The sequence below is a fragment of the Chelonoidis abingdonii genome, chromosome 4 (genome assembly GCF_003597395.2).
Source record: "Chelonoidis abingdonii isolate Lonesome George chromosome 4, CheloAbing_2.0, whole genome shotgun sequence".
In the NCBI taxonomy this organism is placed as follows: domain Eukaryota; kingdom Metazoa; phylum Chordata; order Testudines; family Testudinidae; genus Chelonoidis; species Chelonoidis abingdonii.
The window spans coordinates 3,724,196-3,747,811 of NC_133772.1; the positions used below are offsets into that span (position 1 = coordinate 3,724,196).

Below are 23,616 nucleotides of genomic sequence, written 5' to 3' on the forward strand. Positions count from 1 at the left end.
AAAAAAAAAGCACCCCCCCCACCACCAAACCACAACAGTTACATCAGTACAAAATCTGTATGTTGGCTAGGCTTTAGACAGTCAGTTCTTTTACTATATGTGTGGACAGTGTCCTGTACCATGGTGCCACATTCTCAGTTGAGGCTTCTAGGTGTTACTGTAATGCAAATAATGGTGATGATAACAATAATTAGAGCCGGCTGGATAATATTCACTAAAAAAAATAAAACCTAGCTGGTTAATTTATCCCCATCAATTAGTGGGAAAAAACGATTGCCCATACTTTGTTTTTCATTGTGTGACTAGCCTTCCAATATCCAACCAATTTTCCTGTTCGCCACCAAAGAAATTGCCAAATTCATTTCAATTTAATGTATCAGATTTACCTTCCTTTACTGATTCAGGGACAAATGAACTGCATTTTCCAAGTCAGAGGCGTTGGGATAGGATATATAGATAGCTCAGCATAATAAGATCTAGGGATGGAAAGAGGTAGAAAGAAAGAAATAGATTTATATGGGGATAGAGAGGGGTGTATGAGAGAAGGGGTTTGTGGGGGACTGAGAATGAGATGTATGGAGCTATATATAGAGAGAGACACAGAGAGAGGGGTGTATAGGGTGACCAGATATCCCAATTTTATAGAGACAGTCCCGATATTTGGGGCTTTTTCTTGTATGGGAACCTACTACCCCCCACACTCTGTCCTGATTTTTCATATTTGCTGTCTGGTCACCCTAGGGGTGTATGAAGATGAGGGGGTGAATGGAGAGAGAAAGGGGTGTGTACGGGGTGGGAGAGCGAGAGACAGGGACTGAGGAGTGTGTAGGGGGATGGAGAGGTGAAGGGGGGTGTGTGGTGCTAGACAGACAGAAGCACTAGGATCTGGGGACAGAGGAAAGGACGGACAGACAGACACAAAGATTCCTCCAGCATCACAGACAGTCCAGCAGAAATCCTGCCCCATGCACCCCCCACCCCAGCAGCAACTTTCCCTGCCCCCCCCCCGGGAGACAGCCCCCCACCCACTCCCTGAAAAGCCTCCCGCCGCCGCTGCCAGGAGCGCGGGGCTCGCGGGCGGCCCAGCCTGCGGGGAGCTGGGGAGACGCGCGCGCGCTGCGGACCCTCTCCCCCGGGACACCGACGCGCTCACCCGCAGCCGCAGCTCAGCCCAGCCTCGGGGACAGGAATCGGCTGCGGTGGTGCCCCACTAAGCGCCTCCCCGGGAAAATTTCCCGGCCCGAGGGTTCCTGGCTGCCTGCAACCCGTGCAAGCCCGGCTTCCCCCCGCCGCCCGGCTCCCTGCGGTTTGGGGTTTTTCGGTGCGGGCGCCGGAGAGGAGGGAAGCGGTGTGCGCCTCTGACACAAGCGGCCTCGCCCTGAGGGTCAAGGGGAGGGAGCTGGGGTGGCTGAAGATACTTATCAGGCCGTGTGAACTGATCCCAGCTGCAGAGACAGGAAGGGCTCTGTCTACGGCCATGCCTGTAGTTCAGGCTAAGCATGGCCACAGATAGAGCCAGCTCTTCCTGTCTCTTCTAGGGTGACCAGGTGCCCCGATTTTATAGGGACAGGCCCAATATTTGGGGCTTTGTCTTATCTAGGTGGCCATTACCCCCCAGCCCTGTCCCGATTTTTCACCCTTGCTGTCTGGTCACCCTACCTATGCTACAAAATTAAATCAGTTTAATTTAAGGCTGCATCTACGCTGCCGGAAGATCTGTAAGACATATCTGGCTTCAAGACTAAGCTTGATACATAGATGGAGGGGATGATATGATTAGGGTCACCAGATGTCCCGATTTTATAAGGACAGTCCTGATTTTGGAGTCTTTTTCTTATATAGGTTCCTATTACCCTGTCCTGATTTTTCACATTGGTTGTCTGGTCACCCTAGGTATGATGGGATAGCCTAATTTTGGCAATTAATTGATCTTTGACTATTAATGGTAAATATGCCTAATGGGATGTTAGATGGGGTGGGATCTGAGTTACTACAAATAATTCTTTACTGGGTGTCTGGCTGGTGAGTCTTGCCCACATGCTCAGGGTTTAGCTGATCGCCGTATTTGGGGTCAGGCAGGAATTTTCCTCCAGGGCAGATTGGCAGAGTCCCCAGGGGTTTTTTGCCTTCCTCTGCAGCATGCGGCATGGGTGACTTGCGGGAAGGTTCTCTGCACCTTGAAGTCTTTAAACCACGATTTGAGGACTTCAGTAGCTCAGACACAGGTTAGGGGTTTGTTACAGGAGTGGGTGAGAGATTCTGTGGCCTGCATTGTGCAAGTCAGACTAGACAATCATAATGGTCCCTTCTGACCTTAAAGTCTATGATTCTATGATTCTATCTGCCGTGTAGCCACTCTATGCCAGCAGGAGAGAGTGCACCTGTCCACATAATTAAACTACCCCCCACAATTAGCATTAGCTATGTCTGCCGGAGAAGCTCTCCTGCTGGCATTCTACTGTGCTCACTACCTCTTAGGCTGGCGAAACGTGTTGCTCGGGGGTGTGGTTTTTTTCACACTCCTGAGCAACATAAGTTTTGCTGACATAAGTGCTAGTGTAGACATGAACAGAAGAGTATTCACTAGGAGGGTGGTGAAGCACTGGAATGGGTTACCCCTAAAGAGGTGGTAGAATCTCCATCCTTAGAGGTTTGTAAGGCCTGGTTTGACAAAGTCTTGGCTGAGATGATTTAGTGGGTGTTGGTCCTGCTTTGAGCAGGGGGTTGGACTAGGGACTCCTGAGGTCTCTTCCAACCCTAATATTCTATGATTCTATGATAAGAACATAAGAATGGCCCTACTGGGTCAGACCAAAGGTCCATCTAGCCCAGTGTCCTATCTTCCGACAGTGACCAGTGCCAGGTCCCCAGAGGGAATGAACAGAACAGGTAATCATCAAGTGATCCATCCCCTGTTGCTCATTCCCAGCTTCTGGCAAACAGAGGCTAGGGACACCATCCCTGCCCATCCTGGCTAATAGCCATTGATGGACCTGTCCTCCATGAATCTATCTAGTTCTTTTTGGAATCCATGGCCTAACATTCTGCAGTAATTACATCGCTTGTGTGTATCTACTCTTTGTTTCTTGTGGCGGCCGTGTGCATCCTCACTAGGAGCTCTTGTATCAATTATATTGTCAGAGTGGGGCATTGTGGGATGGCTTCTGAAAGGCAGCAACAGTTGATGTAAGCAATGCAGTGTCTACACTGACACCATGTCAACCTAACTACATTGACATTGACTCTATGCTTCTCATGGAGGTGGAGTTATTAAGGGTGTGTCTACAGTACAAAATTATGGTGACCCAAGTTACATCAACATACAGCTATCACAGTAATTAAATCGTGTTTGCATGTCCACACTATGCTGCATCTACACTGATGCTTCATTGACCTAACTACATTTTCGTAATTGCTACACCTCTTGTGGAGGTGGAGTTATTAAATTGGTGTAATGGGTGAGTTACATGGGTAAAAGCTACATTCTAGTATAGATGCTTACAGAATTAGGTCAACATAAGCTGCCTTACATTGACCTAACTCTGGCTTGGTCTACACTACAGGGTTAGGTCGAATTTAGCTGCGTTAGGTTGATTTAAAATTGACTGTGTCCACACAACCAACCCTGTTCTGTCAACCTAAAGGGCTCTTAAAATTGACTTCTGTACTCCTCCCTGACGAGGGTAGTAGTGCTAAAATCGACCTTGCTGGGTCAAATTTGGGGTAGTGCAGATACAAATTGACAGTATTGGCCTCTGGGAGCTATCCCAGAGTGCTCCATTATGACCACTCTGGACAGCAGTTTGAACTCCGATACTCTAGCCAGGTACACAGGAAAAGCCCCCGGAAACTTCTGAATTTCCTGTGAACTCAGCAGCACTGAGGTATCAGGGTGATGAAAAGGTCCTGGCTGCCGGGGAGATGGATTCCCTTCACTGCTTGCCTGCGCATTCTCCTTCTCCTTCTCCTCTTTCTTATCCCTTTTTATCTCCCCCCAGGTGCAAATGCTTCTACACTCCCCCTATCATCTCTGTCCCTGAGGTTATTGCAGATTAGAAGGTGGAAAAAATGCACTCGCAATGACATGTTTTCCGAGCTCATGCAGTCCTCCCGCACTGATAGGGCACAGCGTAATGCATGGAGTCATTCAGTGGCAGAGACCAGGAAAGAATTAAGTGAGCGTGAAGAGCGGAGGCAGGATGCGATGCTGAGGCTAATGGGGGAGCAAATGGACATGATGAAGTGTCTGTTGGGGAAGCAAACGGATATGATGAAACGTCTGTTGGAGCTGCAGGAAGAGCACAGACCCCCCCACTGCATCCATTGTAAAACCGCATGACCTCCTCCCTGGTTCCATATCCACCTCACCCACATGCCCAACAACGCAGGGGGGGGAGGCTCCAGGCACCCAGCCACTCCACTCCAGAAGATGGCCCAAGCAACAGAAGGCTGTCATTCAAACAGTTTTTTAGTGTGGCTAGAATAAACAATGTGGCCTTGTCCTTCCCTCCACCCCCACCCCACCCCGGCTACCTTGTCCGTTATCTCATTTTTTAAAAAATAATAAAGAAAGAATTAATGGTTTCAAAACAATAGTTACTTTATTTTGATGGGGGGAGGGTGGTTGGTTTCCAGGGAATTAAAATCAACAAAGGGAGTGGGTTTGCTTCAAGGAGAAACACACACAACTGTCACACCGAAGCCTGGCCAGTCGTGACACTGGTTTTCAAAGCCTCTCTGATGTGCAGCACACCTTGGTGTGCTCTTCTAATTGCCTCGGTGTCTGGCTGCTCAAAATCGGATGCTAGGCGATTTGCCCTCAACCTCCCACCCCGTCATAAACATCTCCCCCTTATTCTCACAGATATGGAGCACACAGCAAGCAGCAATAGCAATGGGAATGTTGGTTGCACTGAGGTCTGACCTACTCAGCAAACAGCGCCAGCGAGCTTTTAAATGTCCAAATGCACATTCTCCCACCATTCTGCACTTGCTCAGCCTGTAGTTGAACTGCTCCTTACTACTGTCCAAGCTGCCTGTGTAAGGCTTCATGAGCCATGGGAGCAAGGGGTAGGCTGGGTCCTAATATTCCCCCATGAGACCCCAAACATACCCTCCCTAGGCCCCCCAGTCTCTCCTCCTGCACCCCCAAAATAACCCCCTCAGGGACTGCCTAAATAGCTGCCTTAGGGCCCCCATTTACTCCCCAGTATAAACCCTTCAGATGCTAAATAGTCCCCTTAGTCTCCCACTATCATCCACTCATGAACCCACAAAACAGACCCCTTTGAGAGCCCCAAAATTCCTGCTCATGGACCCCCCACGAGGCTACCCCAATGTGTCCCCCCCAGTCAGCCCCCTCTTGACCCCAGTGACAGTTGAGGCCATTACTGCCCCTCTCCCTTCTGGCTTGCGGTGCAGGAAAGAGTTCCACAGGGCGGGGGAGGGGTAGTTTAAGTTCAAGGCAATGGAGGGAGCTTGGGGGGGGTAGGTTCATGAGGAATATTGTGGCCCCCCCCCAGGGGCTATTGGAGAGACTCTGAGGAGACATTTGGGGGTTGTTTGAGGGGGTTGGGATCCATGGGGGAATATTAGGGGCCCCTCACTGGAGATATTGGGGGCATCTTTGAGGGGTTGGGCACTCAGGGAGCTTTTGAGGGAGTCTCTGAAGCAGATATTGGGGATCCATGGTTGCAGGTCCTTAGTAGGACTAGGAGGTCCCCAGGGCTGCCTGGGGGGCGGCAAGTGGGGCAATTTGCCCCAGGCCCCCATGAGAATATAGTATTCTATAGTATTGCAAATTTTTTTTATGGAAGGGGCCCCTAAAATTACTTTACCCCAGGCCTCCTGAATCCTCTGGGCGGCCCTGGAGGTCCCTGAGGAGCTTTCAGGAAGCCCTCATGTGGGATTGGGGTGGTCTTTGATGGAGGTATTAGAGTCTCTGAGGGGAGATATCCGGGGCCACTCAAGGTTCCTATCATGAGGTCTCCCAAGGTTGTTTATTGGGGTGTCTCCGAGAGAGATTTTGGGGTGCCTCTGAGGGGGATATCTGTATGTAAGAAGCACTAGACTCACACAATAGTGTAAAGCGTAGGGTCTGGAGGGGAGCAGTAGTTACAGCAGGGGGCTGGGAAAGGAGGGAGTTGGGAGTCGGGACTCCTGGGTTCCACCCCTGGCTCTGTCAGGGGAATGGGGTCCAGTGGTTACAGGGAGTCACAACTCAGCCTCAAAGATGAGACTTGTGGCCTTGTTGGACTGAGCTTTCTCCCCAGCCATCCCATGACTGTGACACTCAAACCCTGACCATGAACCTCACTGTATGCAAAACAAAATGCAACTTGGTGGTTTGACTTAGCAACCAAACGAACTGCCACAACAAAATCTCCATATGGGGTGAGGGGAAGAAACTTAAAATATGTAAGTTGCATGGGGAAAAAAATATACACACTTGTATTGTGTTCAGAGCTCAACTGTGTAGGTAAGTGTAATATAAAAACTCTGGGCTCCATTCCCACTTCTGAAAGCCAGCCTGACCCCGCCAGTCCGTGCAACATCTAGGAGATATGGGGATTGGGAGATGGGGCTCTTCAACTCTAGGGCACTAGTTTTAACCCAGCCCTAGGTTGGGGGGACTGATATGCTTCGGGGGAAGGGGAATGGGATATGGGGCTTTTCCCCTACTGCATTCCAATCTACCTACAGGCTGGAAGGGCTGGTTGGAGGAGCAGCAAATGGAATATGACCCGTTCCCCTGTACGTCACCAGCCTCTGGGAGACTGGTTAGCTGGCTGGAGTAGTGAATGAGATAAAGGGCCCTTTACCTCAAGGGCACTTATTCCAATGTTTCAAATCTCCCATGCAGCAGTTGGGACTGAAAGCTGTTTCCATTGGGAAGTCATTTGCTGTGAAACGAGTATAGCGGGGCCTACATCCTAGCAAAACAGGAGTCCACATTTCTATTCCCCCCCTACTTGCAATCAACAAAAAGACTGAGGCACTGAACAGGCCACGAGTGCTGAACTCCCCTTCCCATGACTGATGTCCCTCAAGGGCAGGCCTGAGATGTGGTGGAGCAGAACTTTTTCCCTGCTGTGCCAAGTTGTACTCTCTCTGGGTGGACACACAGGATTCACTCTCCAGGGTCTGCCTTTCCCCAACGCTAAATGGACCAGAAAAATAACAGCGGTAAGTAACAACTGTAAAAATATCTCTTTATTTGATCAAAAATAGGAATGGTAGAAATCTGTGGTCATCCTGAGCAGAGAAAGACAAAAGCCATAAGATGCCGAGGCAGGAATTGGAGCGAGGCACGAGTGGCAGAGAAAGGTGTCTGCGATGCTTCTGTGACCTTCATCGTTGACCAAGGGCATGTGCTGAAAGACCTAGGTGGGTGTCAGGATCATGAGTTTTCTTGCTGTCTCTGTGTGGCAGGATTTGGAGCTCTTTAGAGGGGAAAGTGCATTTTGTTGTCTGGGATGTTTTCTTTTTTATTAGATTCCCCTGCAGGGAGAATTTGGTAGGAAGTGATTAGCAGAGCATTTTTCTTTGTGCAAACCACAAAGCACTTTAGGGTCATAAAGTCATAGAGTTTAAGGCCAGAAGGGCCAATGTACCATATAGTCTGACCTCCTTCTTATCACAGATCACCAACACCACCCAGCACCCAACAACCGTCACTAGACCAAAGTATTGCAGCCCTCAGGAGACTAAACTATTATGTGCCAGAGGCAGAGAATAGAAGGGACTGAGGTGCTCCAGTGCCCGAGGCCCCTGCAATGACAGGGAAATGATTTAAGTGAGATATACCCAAATAATCAGATATATCCAGAACAATCAGTTGCATGCATACAAAATTGGAAATGACTGCTTAGGAAGAAATATTGCAGAAAGGGCTCTGGGGGTCATGGTGCATCTCAAGCAAACAAGTCAACAATGTAACATTGTTGGAAAAACAACAAAAACCATCATTCTGGGATGTATTAGCAGGAGAGTTGTAAGCAAGCCATGAGAAGTAATTCTTCCGCTCTACTCCACGCTGATTAGGCCTCAACTGGAGTATTGTGTCTAGTTCTGGGTGCCACATTTCTGGAAAGATGTGGACAAACTGAAGAAAGCCCTAGAGAAGAGTGACAAAAATGATTAAAGGTCTAGAAAACATGAGTGATGAGGGAAAATTGAAAAAATTGGGTTTCTTTAGTCTGGAGAAGTGAAGACTGGGGCGGGGCGGGGGACACACACAATAACTGTTTTCAAGTACGTAAAAGATTGTTACAAGAAGGAGGGAGAAAAATTGTTCTCCTTAACGTCTGAGGATAGAACAAGAGGCAATGGACTTAAATTGCAGCAAGGGAGGTTTAGGTTAAACATTAGGAAAAGCTTCCTAACTGTCAGGGTAGTTAAGCACTGGAATAAATGGCGTAAGGAGGAATCTCCATCATTGGAGGTTTTTAAGGGTAGATTAGACAAATACCTGTCAGGGACGGTCTAGATAATACTTAGTTCTGCCTTGAATGCAGGGGTCTGGACTAGAAGACCTCTCAAGTTCCCTTCCAGTCCTACAATTCTATGATAATCCTGGCAAGTCACTTGCACTCACACACTGCAGAGGAAGGTGAAACTTCCCCCAACGTTCCTGCCAGTGTGTCCTGGGGGAAAATTCCTTCCCAACTTTCTCTATGGTGATCAGTTAGACCCTGAGCATGTGAGCAAGAACCAGCCAGCCAAGCACTTGAGAGAGAGAATGCTTGATTTCACCTCAGAGCCTGAGCCTGTCCCAGTCCATTTTCCACCTCCAGCCTTGGCCATCTCTGATGCTTCAGAGGAAAGAGAGAAAAAAACCAACAACTCCAGAATACATTGGGGTGGGGGAATGTCCCTTCATGACCCCTGCAGGAGACCGTTTGAAACCCTGAAGCATGAGCTTTTTAGGAGCAAAAAAAAAAAAGTAGGGATCTGTACTGAAGTGCAGCCACCTCTGGGATGGAACATGGCAGCTGTATACCAAGTACACAGCAACATTACACAGGGATTGCTCATTCGGTCTGAAATACAACCATTTCTGGAGTGAAACTGTTTAACAGCCACATGGCAGTACTATAGGAAAGAAGTGAAGGAGAAGCCTTCACTTCAGGAAGAGTTTAAGAAGTCAGAATGAAAATTCCTGAGCTGGGATCTGACTGGGAGCCTGGGTTTTCAAAAAAGTGTCACAGGATTTTTGTCTGGCCATGAGTGATCAAGGCTTTGATTTTAAATCTCACCACACAAACACATGCAGAAGCAACCAGCCTTTAACACGAAAGGCGTATGGTCTTCAAGAGTGGGTACGTAAATAAACTTTTTTGAGGTCCGTTCAAAAGCATCCAGTGGTCCAGATTTGGCCCGTGGCTCACCTATTTACTACTCTGGCACTAGAAGCTTGAACTAGGACAACTTAAGTATTTTCTCACCATTTCCAAAACTTCACATGCGAATAACTTTCAGAACTAACAAAGGGCTGGCTTGGAACTGGTACCACCTTGAGGAGAAATGCCTCCATAGCCTATTCCCCAACACCCATAGCCACGTATCCCCTCTGCCCTGGGGCAGGATCGGAACTGGCACTCCCTAACCAGCAAAAGCCCCGTATCTCATTCCCCAACCCCTGTAGCCAGCCAGTCTCCCATTCAGGGGCTGGATAGGAACAGGCAGCCCCTAAGAGCAAAGACCCCAGATCCCATTGCCTGCTAAGCCAGCCAATACCCCTGATCTGAGATTGGATAGGAGCTGGTACCCCCTATAGGGAAAAGATTCTCAGAACCCAGCCAGTCACCCTGCTTTTAGCAGAGCTGTTCCCTGGAGCAGGGATCTGCTTAACAGCATCGCCCTCTTGAGGCCTTCTTCCTCCGGCCCAGAAATCGAAAGTGAAAGCAACAAAGCGCTCGATGAGCCAGAGATGGGCAGAAATTACGGCTTGTTGTGGGCCCAATCCGGAGTCAGATCCCCTCACCTCTTACACCTGCTCCAGCTTGGCAGCCAATTCCCTCTGGTTGATGTCCTCCAGCACCTGCTTGGCCATCTGTATGGCCCCGGTCTCCAGGTAGTAGCTGATCATCAGGCTGCAAACATCTAGATAGTCTGCCCGCTCCAGCCGACCCCGGGGGATGTTGCTGCAGCCCGAGGGGGGCTGGGCCTGGTTCAGCTTCACCTTGAACTTCTTGAAGTCCATCTCTTCCAGCTCCTCCAGGACATTCTCCAGCCGGTCCCGCGCGCTCATTCCTATTGCAGCGACAGCCCACACTGCTTCAAAACTCTCCTTTTTCCTCCTCCCCTGTCTCCTCCCCCCGCCCCTAGCCTGGGAACCAATGCAATGAAATGCAAATAATTTCCTGGAAACCAGGCAGGTTGGCTTTCTGTAAGGCGCTCCAGATCCCCGTGGAAATCGCACCATCGCCTTATCAGGGAAAGCCTCATCAGCCCCTTAGGGACCTGGGGTGGGGTTGAAACTGCCTTTCGCCCTTGCCCTGTCTCTTTCTGACTAGTTAGCCTGGGAAGACTCTGTGAGCTATCCAAGCGCTTTTACCCAGACGGTTTTCCTAGGGAAATATGATAATTTAGGGTTTGATGCTGTTTTTTTCTTTGTTTTTTGACCCAGGGGAGCAAAATGTACAGGCACAAGCCAAACGTTTGAAAAGCAGCTCCCTTGGTCAAATATCTTTCCCAGGCTGAGTGGGCCACAGAGACTGAAAATCCATCTGATGGGCACATTTGGGGGGAGAGGAAAAGGAGAGAGAGAGAGTATGCATGCGCCCATTCTGCAGGATACACAGGAGTGTCAGGTATCCAGGGCAGGTTGAAGTGCATGGGCAGGTGAGGGTGTGGGAGTGGAGGTGGAGAAGTCCTCCCTTCTGCTGCCAGGACTGCACCTACTCTGGGTGACCAGATAGTGTGTGTGAAAAATCAGGACAAGGGTGGGGGGTAATAGGCACGTTTATAAGAAAAAGCCCCAAATATTGGGACTGTCCCTAAAAAATCAGGACCTCTGGTCACCCTAGTGGGGACACACTGCAGGACTTGTTCTCACACAAAAGCTGTACCTTTTAAACTATACTGGTATACTTACACCCCACTAGCGTTGGACACGTTTTATCAGTATAATGGCGATTGTAGTGGTATTGTTTATTCCTGTATGGGAAGGGGAATAAAGGGAATCTATAATGGCATCCACGCTAGAGGTTATACCAGGATAACTATTTTTTGTAAAAAATCACCCTCCTAATGGAAACAGCTCGCCCCCTCCCCCCCAAAATCTTTGAGTAGACTAAGCCTCAGGCTGTGTCCACACTATGTCCACTGTAAGGTCTCCCGTGTAGCTGCTCTGTGCTGGCAGGAGAGAGCTCTCCTGCCAGCATAATTAAACCACCCCCAGAGCGGCGATAGCTACATCAGTGTCTTGCACCAACATAGCGCTGTCCGCACTGGCACTTTTGTTGGTGAAACTTTTGTCAGTCATGTGAGTGTTGTTTTCACACCCCTGACCAACAAAAGTTATACCGACAAAAGCCTTCCTTATACCAACAAAAGTTATACCGACATAGCTGCCGTTCCCAGGGTCCACCAATCTGGTGCTAAAATTTGCAAGAAAAAGATAACAAGGAAAACAATTTGAAAAGTTGAATTGTTTTGGATTTGAATCAGAGAGAGAATTCTTTGGGGATCAGGAAGGTGAATGAGGAATGTCCCAGTGACCTGTACTGGCTGTGGTCTGTGTCACAGCTGTTGCTGTCTCTTTCATGTACTGGCCATTCAGAACTTGATTTATCTTATATAGGTATAAAGCATCAGGATTGGAAGAAAACTCAGGAGGTCATTGAGTCTAATCCCCTGGCAGATTTATACCCCAGGTCCCTAACTGGCCCCCACAAGGATTGAGCTCACAACCCTGGGATTAGCAAACCCATACTCAAACCACTGAGCTATCATCCACAACCTTCTAGAACAGCCTTATCTTCTGCAATTTCCCCTAGATACTAAGCTCACTACACTGGCTTTGATCATTGCAGAGCAGAAAAGCGTAAGGAAGATTTAGGAGAAAGCAGAAAGGAAATATACATAATTAGCATCTAAGAGGAGCCCTCACTAGAACCTTTGGGTATTTATTGATCTGAACTGCTATCCATTACTCTGGAGCGACTCCATTTAAGTCAACTGATGTCAGTTATACCAGGGCAAATCTGGAGTGACACTACTGAAGTCAGTGATTTCAGTTACACCCTTCAGATTCAAGCCTTAAACCACCTACTTCTCTGCAGTGGATAATTCAGTAACATTCTTCTCCCAGATCATTTAGCAGCTTTTTTTACTGGCACTGCGAGTTTGAGTGTTTTCAGAGAAAGGAAGTAAGTATAGGACCCTTGTTGGCAATGATTAACTTTCCACAGAGATACCTATGTCCGGAGCACTTTTGCCAGCAAAGCCATGGGGAAGGAATATATGGGAACACACTAACTAACCCATCCACTATGGCACAAGAATGATTACAGGCTTAGAAAACATGCCTTATGGTGACGACTCAAGGAACATGTGATAGGGTACACGCCCCCACACTAGTTCTGAGAGGGCTGAGGTGGGCCAGGTAGGCTCCATTAGCCAATTAGGTAGCAAGATGAGGGAATTATGGGTGGGAGGAAAGCCCTAATTAGGAGGAAGCTCACCTGAGCAGAGGTAGGCAGGGCTAGAATAAACTCAGGAAGTTAGCCACAGTGAAGGCTGGTGGGAGAAAGTCTGTGGTTGTCTTCTGGGTAGTAGAGTGAGAAGGAGGGAACCCAGGGAAAGAGTGGGTCCCTGGCTCAGCTTGGTGGGAAGGGAATCCTAAAGGCAGTGGTGGAGAAGAGCACATTGTGGGAAGCAGCATTGTGGGAGTGGTGGTTAGTAAGCATGGTTGGTGACTGAACTTTGGCTGTGTGTTGTAGGGTCCCTGGGCTGGAACCCAGATTAGAGGATGGGCCTAGGTTACCCTCCTTGCCATGGGGGAGTGGCACCAGCAGGATAGTGAACTGGAAGACTGCCTGGGCCACTGTCAGAATGACAGCATGTGAGGACTACTGGATGCCACTTGAACAGAAGAAACTTTGATGGACACTACTCTGGAAGGGGGGAATGCTGAGCACCCTCAGGGCGGAGTCATAAAGAGGCAGCAGCAACTTCTACAGTGAGAGGCAAGGCTGCAGACAAAGAGAGTAATGGTGTGAAACTACAGGACGGGGTGTTGGCCTTGCAGAGCTAATCCCCAGAGCGACTAGTCAGAGGCATTATCCTGTGGTGAGTAGAGCACCCTACCACAAAGCCTAATTTAGTTATTTTAACAAAGAGGGGGCTAAAGGGTGACTTGATCACAGTCTGTAAGTTACTAGATGTGGGGGGGATGGGACAAATGAGCGCTTCAGTCTGGTGGACAAAGGTAAAATATGGCTGAAATTTGAAACTAGACAAATTCAGACTGGAAATAAAGTGTCTGTTTTTAACAGTGAGGGTGACTAACCATTGAAACAACTTGCCAAGGGTCACGGTGGATTCTCCATTGCAGGCCATTTTAAAATCAGAATGGGACATTTCTCTAAAAGGTCTGCTCTGGGTCAAACAGGAATTATTTTAAGGAGGCTGTATGGCTTGTGTGACACATGAGTTCTGACTAGATGATCACAATGGTTCCTTCTGTCCTGAGAATCTGAGACATTGAATACAGCAAAGGGAGGTTTCAGGAAGAGATTAGAGAGGTAGCAGAATCAGACTCTGGAGGGGGCAGCATTCAGAACTGGGTCAAGAAAACTTTTTGGGATGTGAGGAACAGCCTGGGATATTTTTACCCATTGAAAGATGTAGATTCTTAAATGTAGAATGTGAAGTTCTGCTGTTAAAGTGGAAGTGTCTGATAGTAGAAAGGTGGCTTATAAATTTAGAGCAGTGGGTTAGAACTTCTTCTAGAGTTAGAAGTGTAAAGTGGCAGTTTCTAAATTTCTCTCTCCCTGCTTCTTTTTCTCTGTCTCTTTCTCTTGTTCTGATCTCACTCTTCCTCTGTTTCTCTCACTTTCTTTTTCCCCTCCCAATCCCACTTTACACAGCCTATGCCCAGTGGAACCAGACCTTCCCATCATGACTCCTTTGTTCTGTGTTGTTCTATTATTGGGTTTATCTGGAAGCTTTTGGTGCCTGAGCAGAGGAAGGATCTGTGGCTTGCAGCTGTAGACATAATTTGACTTCTGTATTTGGGGGAGCTCCAGTGAGGCCAATAGGTCATTCATGAGGGTCAGATTCCATGTATGCCCACAGGGGCACCTTTTCAGATTTTTTTTTTTTTGAGTGGGGAGGCAACTGAAAACTCTAGGGTTGTGTGTTTTTGTTTTGTTTGCAGATAGTTTCTAAGGTACTATCTGACAGGAGCACTGTATCTAATTCTTATATCAAGAAAGAAATTTAAATAAATGTTGGACCCACTCATCTCTAATACTAACATGTTCTGACATCTTGTGGCAAGTCACTTAAGAGACACTGGTTAGATTTAGAATTGTAATGTCTATTCTTACTCAGATCTTCTTACTAAAGTCAGAAGGGACCATCGTGATCCATCTTTGTAGTCTGACCTCCTGCAAGTTACAGGCCACAACCTCACCCACTTGCTCCTGTAATAGACCCCATAACCTCTTGCTGAGTCGGTGAAAACTGTCAGGGCAGGTCTACACTACAAACTCTTCTGTGGTGCTTTGATGAAGATGCTCTAAGCCTACGGGAGACAGCTTTCCTATTGGCTTAGTTATTCCACTTCTGCGACTGCCAACAGGGGGAGGCTAAGGTATGTGGATTTTTCACAACCCTCAGTGATGTAGGTATGCAAAGTATGTGTGTGGTGTAGACCTGGCTGGAGTCTGCCCTAAAGCTAGGGGTGTGATTCCCAGCTTGCACTGACACACACTAGCTCTCCTCAAGCTAGCGTGAGACTGGATTGCAGTGCAGTATGGGCGGCAGCAGCAGCGAAGGCAGGGCTTAGCCGTGCCATGTGAGTACCCATGGGGTTCAGGCGGGTTTGTATTCGGAACAGCTGAGTGATGCCTATGCTGCCGCTCGCTTGATGAGAACTAGTGCTAGGGTGTGTATGCCAGCTGGGAATCACCCCCCCAGCTCAGGGTGTCGATATTGCCTCTGAGTGCCTAGGCGAATGACTCGACCTGAAAGACGACATATCTGCAAGCCGTTGGGCCACAGTGAGCCTAGCCAAAGGCCACGTGTGTGAAGCTGTGTATCATTCCCTCCCCGTTCCTATAGATGCCACCATGTGGCTCAGACCTGGATGGAGATTAGGAGGCTCAAGGGTTCTTCCCTGGGATATAACCACTCAGTACAGTTTCCTGCCCTGGAAAACATTAAGACCTTTTTGGAGAGGGATTTTATGCAGCACATATGTACTACACTCCATTATCGGGCTCTCCCTGTGGGGGAAGGGACACAAGTGGGGGAGTCCTGGCTGGGGCATCTTCCCCTATTAGGTGTGGCTCTTGCTGCTCCACCTATGGAGGAGAGAGGTTAGGAGCCACAGAAACAAGCCCTCCCAGAAACCACTTCCACCTGCTGCTCCCATTTCATTTTCCTGTCTGGTGACAAATATCAGGGGTCTGTATCCACAAAAACAACAAGGAGTCCGGTGGCACCTTAAAGACTAACAGATTTGTTTGGGCATAAGCTTTTGTGGGTAAAAAAGACACCTCACTTCTTCAGATGCATGGAATGAAAGTTACTCCATGCATCTGAAGAAGTGAGGTGGTTTTTTTACCCACAAAAGCATATGCCTAAACAAATCTGTTAGTCTTTAAGGTGCCACCGGACTCCTTGCTGTCTGGTGAGCTTTCATTTCAAGCCTGAAGGGGGAGCTCTCCTTCTGCTTTGTGCAGAGGAAGGGAAGCTGAGGGTCTCCATGCTACCCATTGCTTTAACCTCTGATCTCCCTCCCCCCAGCGGGTCACTCATTCATCCATGGCATGTGCTGTTCATCCATGCACTCTCTGAACCGGGCCACTCATCCAGGTCACCCACCCAGACCATCCACCCTCAATCCATGCCACCAAACCAGTCTGTCCATGCCAGCCAACTAGTTCATCCACCAACCCCACCACCTACCCATGCCATCTGTCCTCCTCAACCATCCTTCTAATCCATGCTCCTATTCATCCATCTCCACTATCCTCCCACTTACAGGCAGTTTGAATAAAAACAGAGCAGACAGCACATCATCCTTCTCAGACTGGGTGGCACTTCTAGCTTTATTTGTGGACATGTTTCTGGTTTTCCATTTTATAACAAAATACAAATGTGTATATATACCTATTTTAAAAAATATATAGTTCGGGCAAAATCACCTTTAACCATGTTACAAGGAAGAGGGCAAAAAATTATTCTCCTTAAACTTTTGAGGATATGACAAAGCAATGGGCTTAAATTGCAGCAAGGGAGGTTTAGGTTGGACATTAGGAAAAAATTCCTAATCATCAGGGTGGTTGGGCACTGGAATAAATTGCCCAGGGAGGTTGTCTAACCTGCTCTTAAAAGTCTCCGACGATGGAGATTTTACAAACACCTGTCAGGGATGGTCTAATTAGTCCTGCCATGAGTGCAGGAGACTGGACTTGGTGACCTCTTGAGGTCTCTTCCAATCCTGTGATTGTAATTCCGCTTCTTCCCCCCCCCCCCCACCAACAAACAAAACCACCTCACCAAAAAACAGGCCTTGAGTTATTGGTAGCAGGTGAGGAAAAAGTAAGATGAAGTTAGAGGCTTGGCAGGAATTCTGAGGTTGAATTTGGTCCAGCACAGTGATCCTTTAGGAGGGTACTTTAATGAGATCTTGTAGAAAAAGTCAGATGCTGTGGCCACACTGCAGCTGATGCTGGTATAAGTTATGTCGCTGAGGGATGTACATAAACCACCCCGTGAGCGATGTAAGTTGCACTGATCTAAGTGCTGGTGTGGACAGCGCTAGGCCGGCAGGAGAAGCTACTGCTGCTCATAGGGGCTGGAGTAATTAAGCTGACTGGAGAGCTCCCTTCCATCCGCTCAGTGTCAGTGCTACAGCGGTGCAGCTGCAAGCTCTGTATGTTGCCACAGCCAAAGTGTCTGTGGGGAGATGCAGGGGTGGGTGCTAGAGGAACGTGTGGCAGTGCATGATGTCCAGGAGGCTGGTGGGAGTTCCAGCAGTTGTAGATACTAGGACAGTGGTGTGCAAACTTTTACCCCTTATCATTAATGGAGTCGTGTCCCCACCCCCGTTACAGCACAGCCAAGGCTTCCTCTGCTGCAGGCTGCTTCTATCTTGTAACCAGGCTGCCCTGCTAGGGCAGGGCCGATACCTGCCCCTCTCTACTCAGGTTTTCAGGGTTGGGGAAGGCGCCCAGAACAGTCTCTGGGAGAAGAGTCAGTGCTGGAAGTGGAGGCTACTGGGGATGGAAATTGGCACAGCACACTGACCCCCAGGCTGGGCAGCCTGCTGAGATGAGTCAGGGCTGGAGGTGACATCAGCCACCTTGCGTCAACACTCGCCTTCCTGCGTGTTCCTCTGTGCCCCCTAGGGAGGTTTGCCCCACAGTTTGCGCACTCCTGTACTGCAGTACAACGCTCCCATTGTCCACATAGCCTCACACCATTTGTCATAAGATGCTGGTTTCACTACGGTGTCCAGTTTTCACAAAATCCAGCACCTATAACCCACCCCAGAGGCGGCTGCATTTCAGGTACAGATGAGTGATCCCTTTGCGGCGTTGCTGTGAGTCTGTTAATCCACTGCCATGCTGCACCCCAGAGGTGGAGTCACTGGGTGAGCGATGCTGAGCGGTACCCCCATTTCAGAGCTTGGCAAGCAATCGTTGTGCAGCCTTTCAGCACCTTAGAGCTCTGCTCCGTTCTCTTACTGGGATCCCATCCATCATGGATTTACCCTAAAGCCAATAAAGGATGTCTACACTGCAATTAAAAACTCACGGTTGGCCCATATCAGCTGACTCAGGCTCAGGCTAAGGGGCTGTTTAATTGTGTTTGTAGATGTTGTTTGGGCTCAGGTTGGAGCCTGAGTTCTGGGACCCCATGGGGAGGGAGGGTCCCAGAGCCCAGGCTCCAGCCTAAGCCCACACATCTATGCTGCAATTAAACCGCTCCTTAGCCTGAGCTTCATTAGCCTACATCAGCTGCCACGGGCCATCTGCAGCGGTGTTTAGTTGCAGTGTAGACAGCCCTTAGCGACCTCCTCACTGCTGCATCATCACAGGCTCACCCATTCAACCCCCAAAGGGAGCGCTGGAAAGAGGTTTTTTACCCTGAAACAATGTTAGCAAAGGGGTGAAAGCACCACCCTGCCCAGAAAGCCATGTGGAATCTGGAGCTAGGGTTGCATGCACCTGGAATGACTGCATGTTCACAAGGAACGTAACTTCTTGGTTGTCTTAATTTCCCTCAAGGTCTTCAATGAGGAACCTATTCTTGGCTTTCAGTGCCTCATAGAACCGGTCCTTGCACTTTTTATTCCAGCTTGGCATTAGCTGATACAGCTTCCGCATTTTCTCGTGGCTGGTGCTCCCAGATCGAATGGTCTGGTACTGCTCGTTGTCCAGAACAGTCCCATGAAGAAGGTCCAGAATGGGCTCCACAGGTGTGGTACGTTCAATCAGCTGCACTCGGTATCGATCGACAAAATGCTCCTCTGGAGAGACCACAAACAAAAGTAATGAATAGATATTTGCAAACATACTGTTTCATAATTCCAATCAGTACTGAAATACAGCACACGGGGCGGAGGGGAGGCATGGCAGATAGTTAACAGCTATACAACACAGTGGTTTCGCTACAGTGTCCAGTTTTCATAAAATCCAGCACCTGTATTTTTAATGCCATGCCCCTGGGTGGGTTGGCAGTAGCAGGCACTGAATCTGGGACTTCTTGATCTTAAAGCATTTGCTACCTGAGCTGAAAAACCCACCTCTTAGTCAGGGTTATAACAGGCTCATTAGCCTCCATGTGTGGCCCAGCCACCACTGGCAGGGCAGAGAGCACCACACTCAGCGTATCGCAGTTGCAGTTGCAGCTGGGATGAGGCACAGCAGCTGCTTGACAGCTACACAGCCATGCTGCACAAGAATCACTTACCCAGTGCTGAATTGCAGCTGCTTCTGGCCTAGGGTCCATCAGCTGTTTAAATGGCAGGGGGCATTTAGGAAAAGCAGGCTGCAGTCACCTGGGGTAGGATTTTACCAGGACCCCCAAATTTATGCCTCAATTTATAGAAAGAGCCCAGGAGGAGGTGCGGGGTTACAGGCCACAAGTAAGCAAAGTTTTGGTGTGGTGCCTCCTAGAGCTGACCCAAGGTGGGAAGACCCTGCTCCCTGCAGTGCAGCAACCCCTTATGCCACCTTGGAGCACTGAGTGGAGGGCACATCCTACTGAGCCCCCCTCCCACTGCCCCCATTAGCACCAGGGTCAGCCCTGACACACAGGGGACAGTTGTCCTGAGTGAACACAGCGCCCCCTAGTGCCATGCAGGGTTTTGGAGACACTATTTCTGAGGGGAGAGCGCCCCCTACTGAACTCTCTCTGTAGCAAAGCACCCTAGCACCACACTGGGGTCAGCTCTGACAGAGGAGACAGCATCCCCTACTGAGGCCCCTGACCCATTCCCTGCAGCACAGCACAGCACCCCCTAGTGCCACACTAGAGTGGCTGGAGGTGGCAGAGCTGGGCTCTGACTGGCTTGGCGGTGATCAGGTAGGGTAGAAGGTTGGTCCCAGGTGCTGGGAGGTAGCTCTGCTTGGGGAGCAGATTGCAGGAGGGTCAGGTCACTCTGCAGTGAGACCACACTTCCTAATGCCCCTCAGACTACCTGGGGATGAAAGAGGCCTTGGGTGCTGATGGACTCACCTTCCTTTCCTGTGGCACTGTCGGATGGCTCTGGCTGCTGCCCCTTGCCACCGGAACCTGTGGGATTGAGAGGGATAGTCAGTGAGTGTCTGAGTCACCCATATTGTTCTCTAGCACCTCACTGGGGCATTGGGGGTCAGCACTGGCTGCTAGGGGAGAGTGTCCCCTGCTGAGCCCTCCCTCCCCAAGAGACACACAGACTAGAACTGACTCACTGAATGAGAGTGACCCAGAAGCGGAGAGGGATCCGGTGAGAAATAGACATTTCCACTTAGACCGGGTAAAGCTCCTCTTTTGAGCTAACTTCCTGCATGTAAGTAGGAGAGAGCTCGAGTCTAACGGCTGTGTTGGAGTCTGTGCTACTGCGGCTTCGCTGCTGTCGCTACTGGAGCCAGCTAGATTAAAACTCTCTCAGGTACGTCTACACGTGCTGCAATTACACTTCCCCTGCCTGCAGTGCACATAGACCCACAGAAACCCAGCCAGATATGGAGGAGAGTGAGGGACACACAGAGCCCAAAAAGGATCCAGGGAAACTGAGACTAAGACAGATTGACAGGTTCAGCTCTTTAGTTGGGATCAAATTAAACTTTTAAGGCAGCAGGAAATGAGGAATTTATATTTCATAGCATTCTTCTGCCTCCTGCCATTTTTTTCTACCCACCTGCTTTTAATGGCAGCAATATAAAAGTGTGTTCTCTCTTTTTCAGTCTGAGTCAGGGGGCATTTGGACTGAATCCTGTGTATTCCGTACAAAGTTATGCGCAGCCCAATTAACAAGCAAATTGGAGCCAGATCCTCAGTTGGCGCTACACCACTTTATACCATGGAGCTCTGCTGAATTACTCCAGCTGAGAATCTGGCCCTAGATTGCTAAACAAGAGGCACTGTGGGCCAGTTTCTCTGCTGGGGTAAATTGCTGCGGCTCCAGTGAAGTTTGCCCTCCTTGCAAAGGACAAGGAAGGGAAATCAGCCACAAAGCTAACAAACTGCAGAACCTTCCAGCAAGTTCAGGCAGAGACGTGAAAGTGAAAGCAAATTTCAAGCACCCCGAAGAAACAAAAAAATGGAAGATTTTTTTTTTTTTTTTAAAATTCCCCCCCCCCTACCCTTAACTCCAAGATTAGTTGTAGAGAGAAAGGAGCTGGCCAGCTAATGCTTGGACAACAGACTTTCAAAATGGAAATCTGGTCTCTTATGAGCATGCATATGTGTTACTCCTGTGGAAAGGGTTGGATGGGACTCGAGGTGTATGTGTTCAGGAACGGGAATGTTAGAAACCGAGAGAATAGATGCAGTGCTTACGAAGAAAGAGCAAAGAGCGATGCAGTCAGTGGCAGAAGATAGAGTAGAGATTATCCTGAAAATTTAGTGTTTCTGTCTTTTTTCCTCGCTAGCCTCCTGCACATGAGTAGGAGGGAAAGCTCAGGGAAACCTCCCTAATAGAGCTGATCCATTGATCTCAAAGCACTTTACAAAGCTCAGTATCATTATCCCCCTTAATGCTTTCTCCCTGCCCTGATCCTTACCAGTCCCTGTTGCCCTGCGGAATCTGTCTGCCAGCTCCCTCTCATTGATGTCTGTCAGGACCTCCACTGTCACCTCCACCGCATACTCCTCCCGATAGAAGCTGATCAGCTTGTCACACACATCCAGGGCATCAGCTTTTTCCAGCCGGCCCCGGGGGATGTTGCTGTATCCCTCCCTCACTGGGAACGTGTTCAGCTTGGTCTTGAACTTCTTAAACTGGTCCTGCCCCAGCTCTTCTAGGGTGTCCACGAGGTGATCCTGCACCGTCTTCCCCATCCTGCCGCCTCAGCAGCTGAGCCAAACTGGCAGGGGCAGGGACAGAGCTGGGCAGCAGCTCTTTGCCCTGAGAAGTGATTGGTGCTCAGAAGTGGGGCGGGCCTCAGGCTGCCAGATCCGCTTGCTAAAAATGCTCCTGGCTCCTTCTCTGCTTCCTCCTCGTTTCCTGGGAAAGGGCTCTCCCCCCCCCCCCCCCAAGTGCTGCTCTAAACAAAGTATAAAACCCCCCCCCCCCCCACCGCTTCCTGGCTGTACAGAGAGAGGCAAAATCTAAACTCGTGCCCTTAGTATCCTGTTAGCGTAGAAAGAGGGTTATGCATTTGTAAAGCCTGTACAAGCCCCTTCAGACTCTTCCTATGGAGCATTAGCATCCTCTGCCCCTCCGTGTGCTTCCCACAGCGAGCCCACCCAGGCGAGGTCCTGGGGAAGCCACAGGGTTCTGCACCCCCACTTTGCAGTCAGACGTGACTCTTAGCCAGCAAAACAGAGGTTTATTCGATGACAGGAACAGGGTCTAAAACAGAGCTTGTAGATACAGCGAACCGGACCCCTCAGCCGGGTCCATTCTGGGGGGCAGTGAGCCAGACCCTAGGTCTGCACTTCACTCCTCATCCCCGGCAAGCTCCAGACTCACCACTGCCTCCAGCCCCTCCTCTCTGCTTAGCTCCTTTCCCGGGCCAGGAGGTCACCTGATCCCTTTGTCTCCAACACCTTTAGTTGGCACCTTTGCAGAGGAGGGGCCCAGGCCATCAGTTGCTAGGAGACAGAGTGCCAGGCATTTAGGTGCACTGGCCCTTTGCTCAGCAGCAATCACACACCCACCACCTAGATACTTAAGAACTGCCTAGGGGACACTGAGGAACCAACACAGGATTCAGAGCAAACATTAAGAACAGTCCCAGTTCATCAGTTCATCTGCCCGTGCTGCTATTTGACAGAGGGAGGAAAAGTTGAAAGAACTGGGAGCGTTTAGCCCAGAGAAGACTGAGGGGGAACACAACAATTTTCAGATACGTAAGGGGGGTTGTTAAGAGCCTGGTGATCATTTGTTCTCCATGTCCACTGAGAAGAAATTGGCTTAGTTTGCAGCAAGGGAGTTTCAGGTTTGATATCAGGAAAAAAAAATTTTAAGTTCTAAGGGTAGTTAAGCACTGGACGAAGTTACGTGGGAAAGCTGTAGAGTCCCCATCCCTGGACGTTTTTAAGAACAGGTTAGACACATAGGGGTGGTCCAGACGCTAGGGTTACTTGGTCCTGCCTCCGCACAGGAGTGTGTGTGTGGTGGAGGGGGGAACTCTATGACCTCTTGAGGTCCCTTCCAGCCCCACATTACTGTGGTTCTATGATTTCACTTTGAAACGTTTGGATTTTTTGGTTCAAAACAACTTTAGTTTTTTTTTATTGTTTTTGATTTTTAAAAATGGTTGAAGCTGAAATGAAACATTCAATGTTGTCAACACACAATGTTTCACTGGACCCAATATGATTTTTTTTTCAACGTTTCAGTTTGCCAAATTTTTCACTTTTGGTTTGACCTGAATTTTTGCCTCCCAATTTTTTCAGGATTACCGGTAAGCTGAAAAATCCATTACTGGCCCAGTTACAGACATAATAAAATATTATGGATGGAAAAACAAAGGCAAATAAAATACAGAATGAAGAAAATAAAGAGGAAAAAGAATGACTAAATCATAAAGTCACAAAATAAAACTTCCCCAAGCAAATGCCCGCTCCTGTACTCTGGATATGTCTACATTTCGAGCTGGGGGTGTGATTCCCAGCTTGAGGAGACCCACCATAAGTGACCAGGGTGTTGGTGGTCTGGCCTAGCATTCAGAGCTGGGCTGAGGTCTGCCGACCAGGTACAGGAGTGGCCAGGCAGGAGTT

At 49.0% G+C, this 23,616-nt stretch overlaps 3 protein-coding genes across 3 annotated transcripts in view; all 3 read right to left on the reverse strand.

The window, feature by feature from the left end:
* The window catches only part of LOC116815086 (uncharacterized), a 669,588-nt gene that overhangs the window by 14,734 nt on the left and 631,238 nt on the right, over positions 1-23,616 (reverse strand). The window lies entirely within an intron of this gene.
* LOC116827478 (apoptosis-associated speck-like protein containing a CARD) lies at positions 7,191-10,422 on the reverse strand. The gene is made up of 2 exons (XM_032785045.2): positions 9,986-10,422; positions 7,191-7,500 (listed from the first exon to the last, which is right to left on the reverse strand). Exon 1 carries the CDS (start codon positions 10,250-10,252, stop codon positions 9,989-9,991), a length of 264 nt encoding a protein of 87 aa, XP_032640936.2. The 5' UTR covers positions 10,253-10,422; the 3' UTR covers positions 7,191-7,500; positions 9,986-9,988.
* LOC116827477 (apoptosis-associated speck-like protein containing a CARD) lies at positions 16,260-21,819 on the reverse strand. Its single transcript, XM_032785043.2, has 3 exons — positions 21,453-21,819; positions 19,924-19,980; positions 16,260-18,712 (listed from the first exon to the last, which is right to left on the reverse strand). The coding sequence occupies exons 1-3, from the start codon at positions 21,727-21,729 to the stop codon at positions 18,456-18,458; spliced, it is 591 nt and encodes a 196-aa protein (XP_032640934.1). The 5' UTR covers positions 21,730-21,819; the 3' UTR covers positions 16,260-18,455.

What these genes read in the sequence shown, in the direction of transcription:
- LOC116827477 (XM_032785043.2), bottom strand. Translation starts at nt 21,729, where the DNA reads ATGGGGAAGACGGTGCAGGATCACCTCGTGGACACCCTAGAAGAGCTG. An exon ending in CCGCAGGGCAACAGGGACTG is followed by an intron (nt 19,981 to 21,452) that starts GTAAGGATCAGG and finishes TCAATCCCACAG; the next exon opens with GTTCCGGTGGCAAGGGGCAG. An exon ending in CAGTGCCACAGGAAAGGAAG is followed by an intron (nt 18,713 to 19,923) that starts GTGAGTCCATCA and finishes TGGTCTCTCCAG; the next exon opens with AGGAGCATTTTGTCGATCGA.
- LOC116827478 (XM_032785045.2), bottom strand. Translation starts at nt 10,252, where the DNA reads ATGAGCGCGCGGGACCGGCTGGAGAATGTCCTGGAGGAGCTGGAAGAG.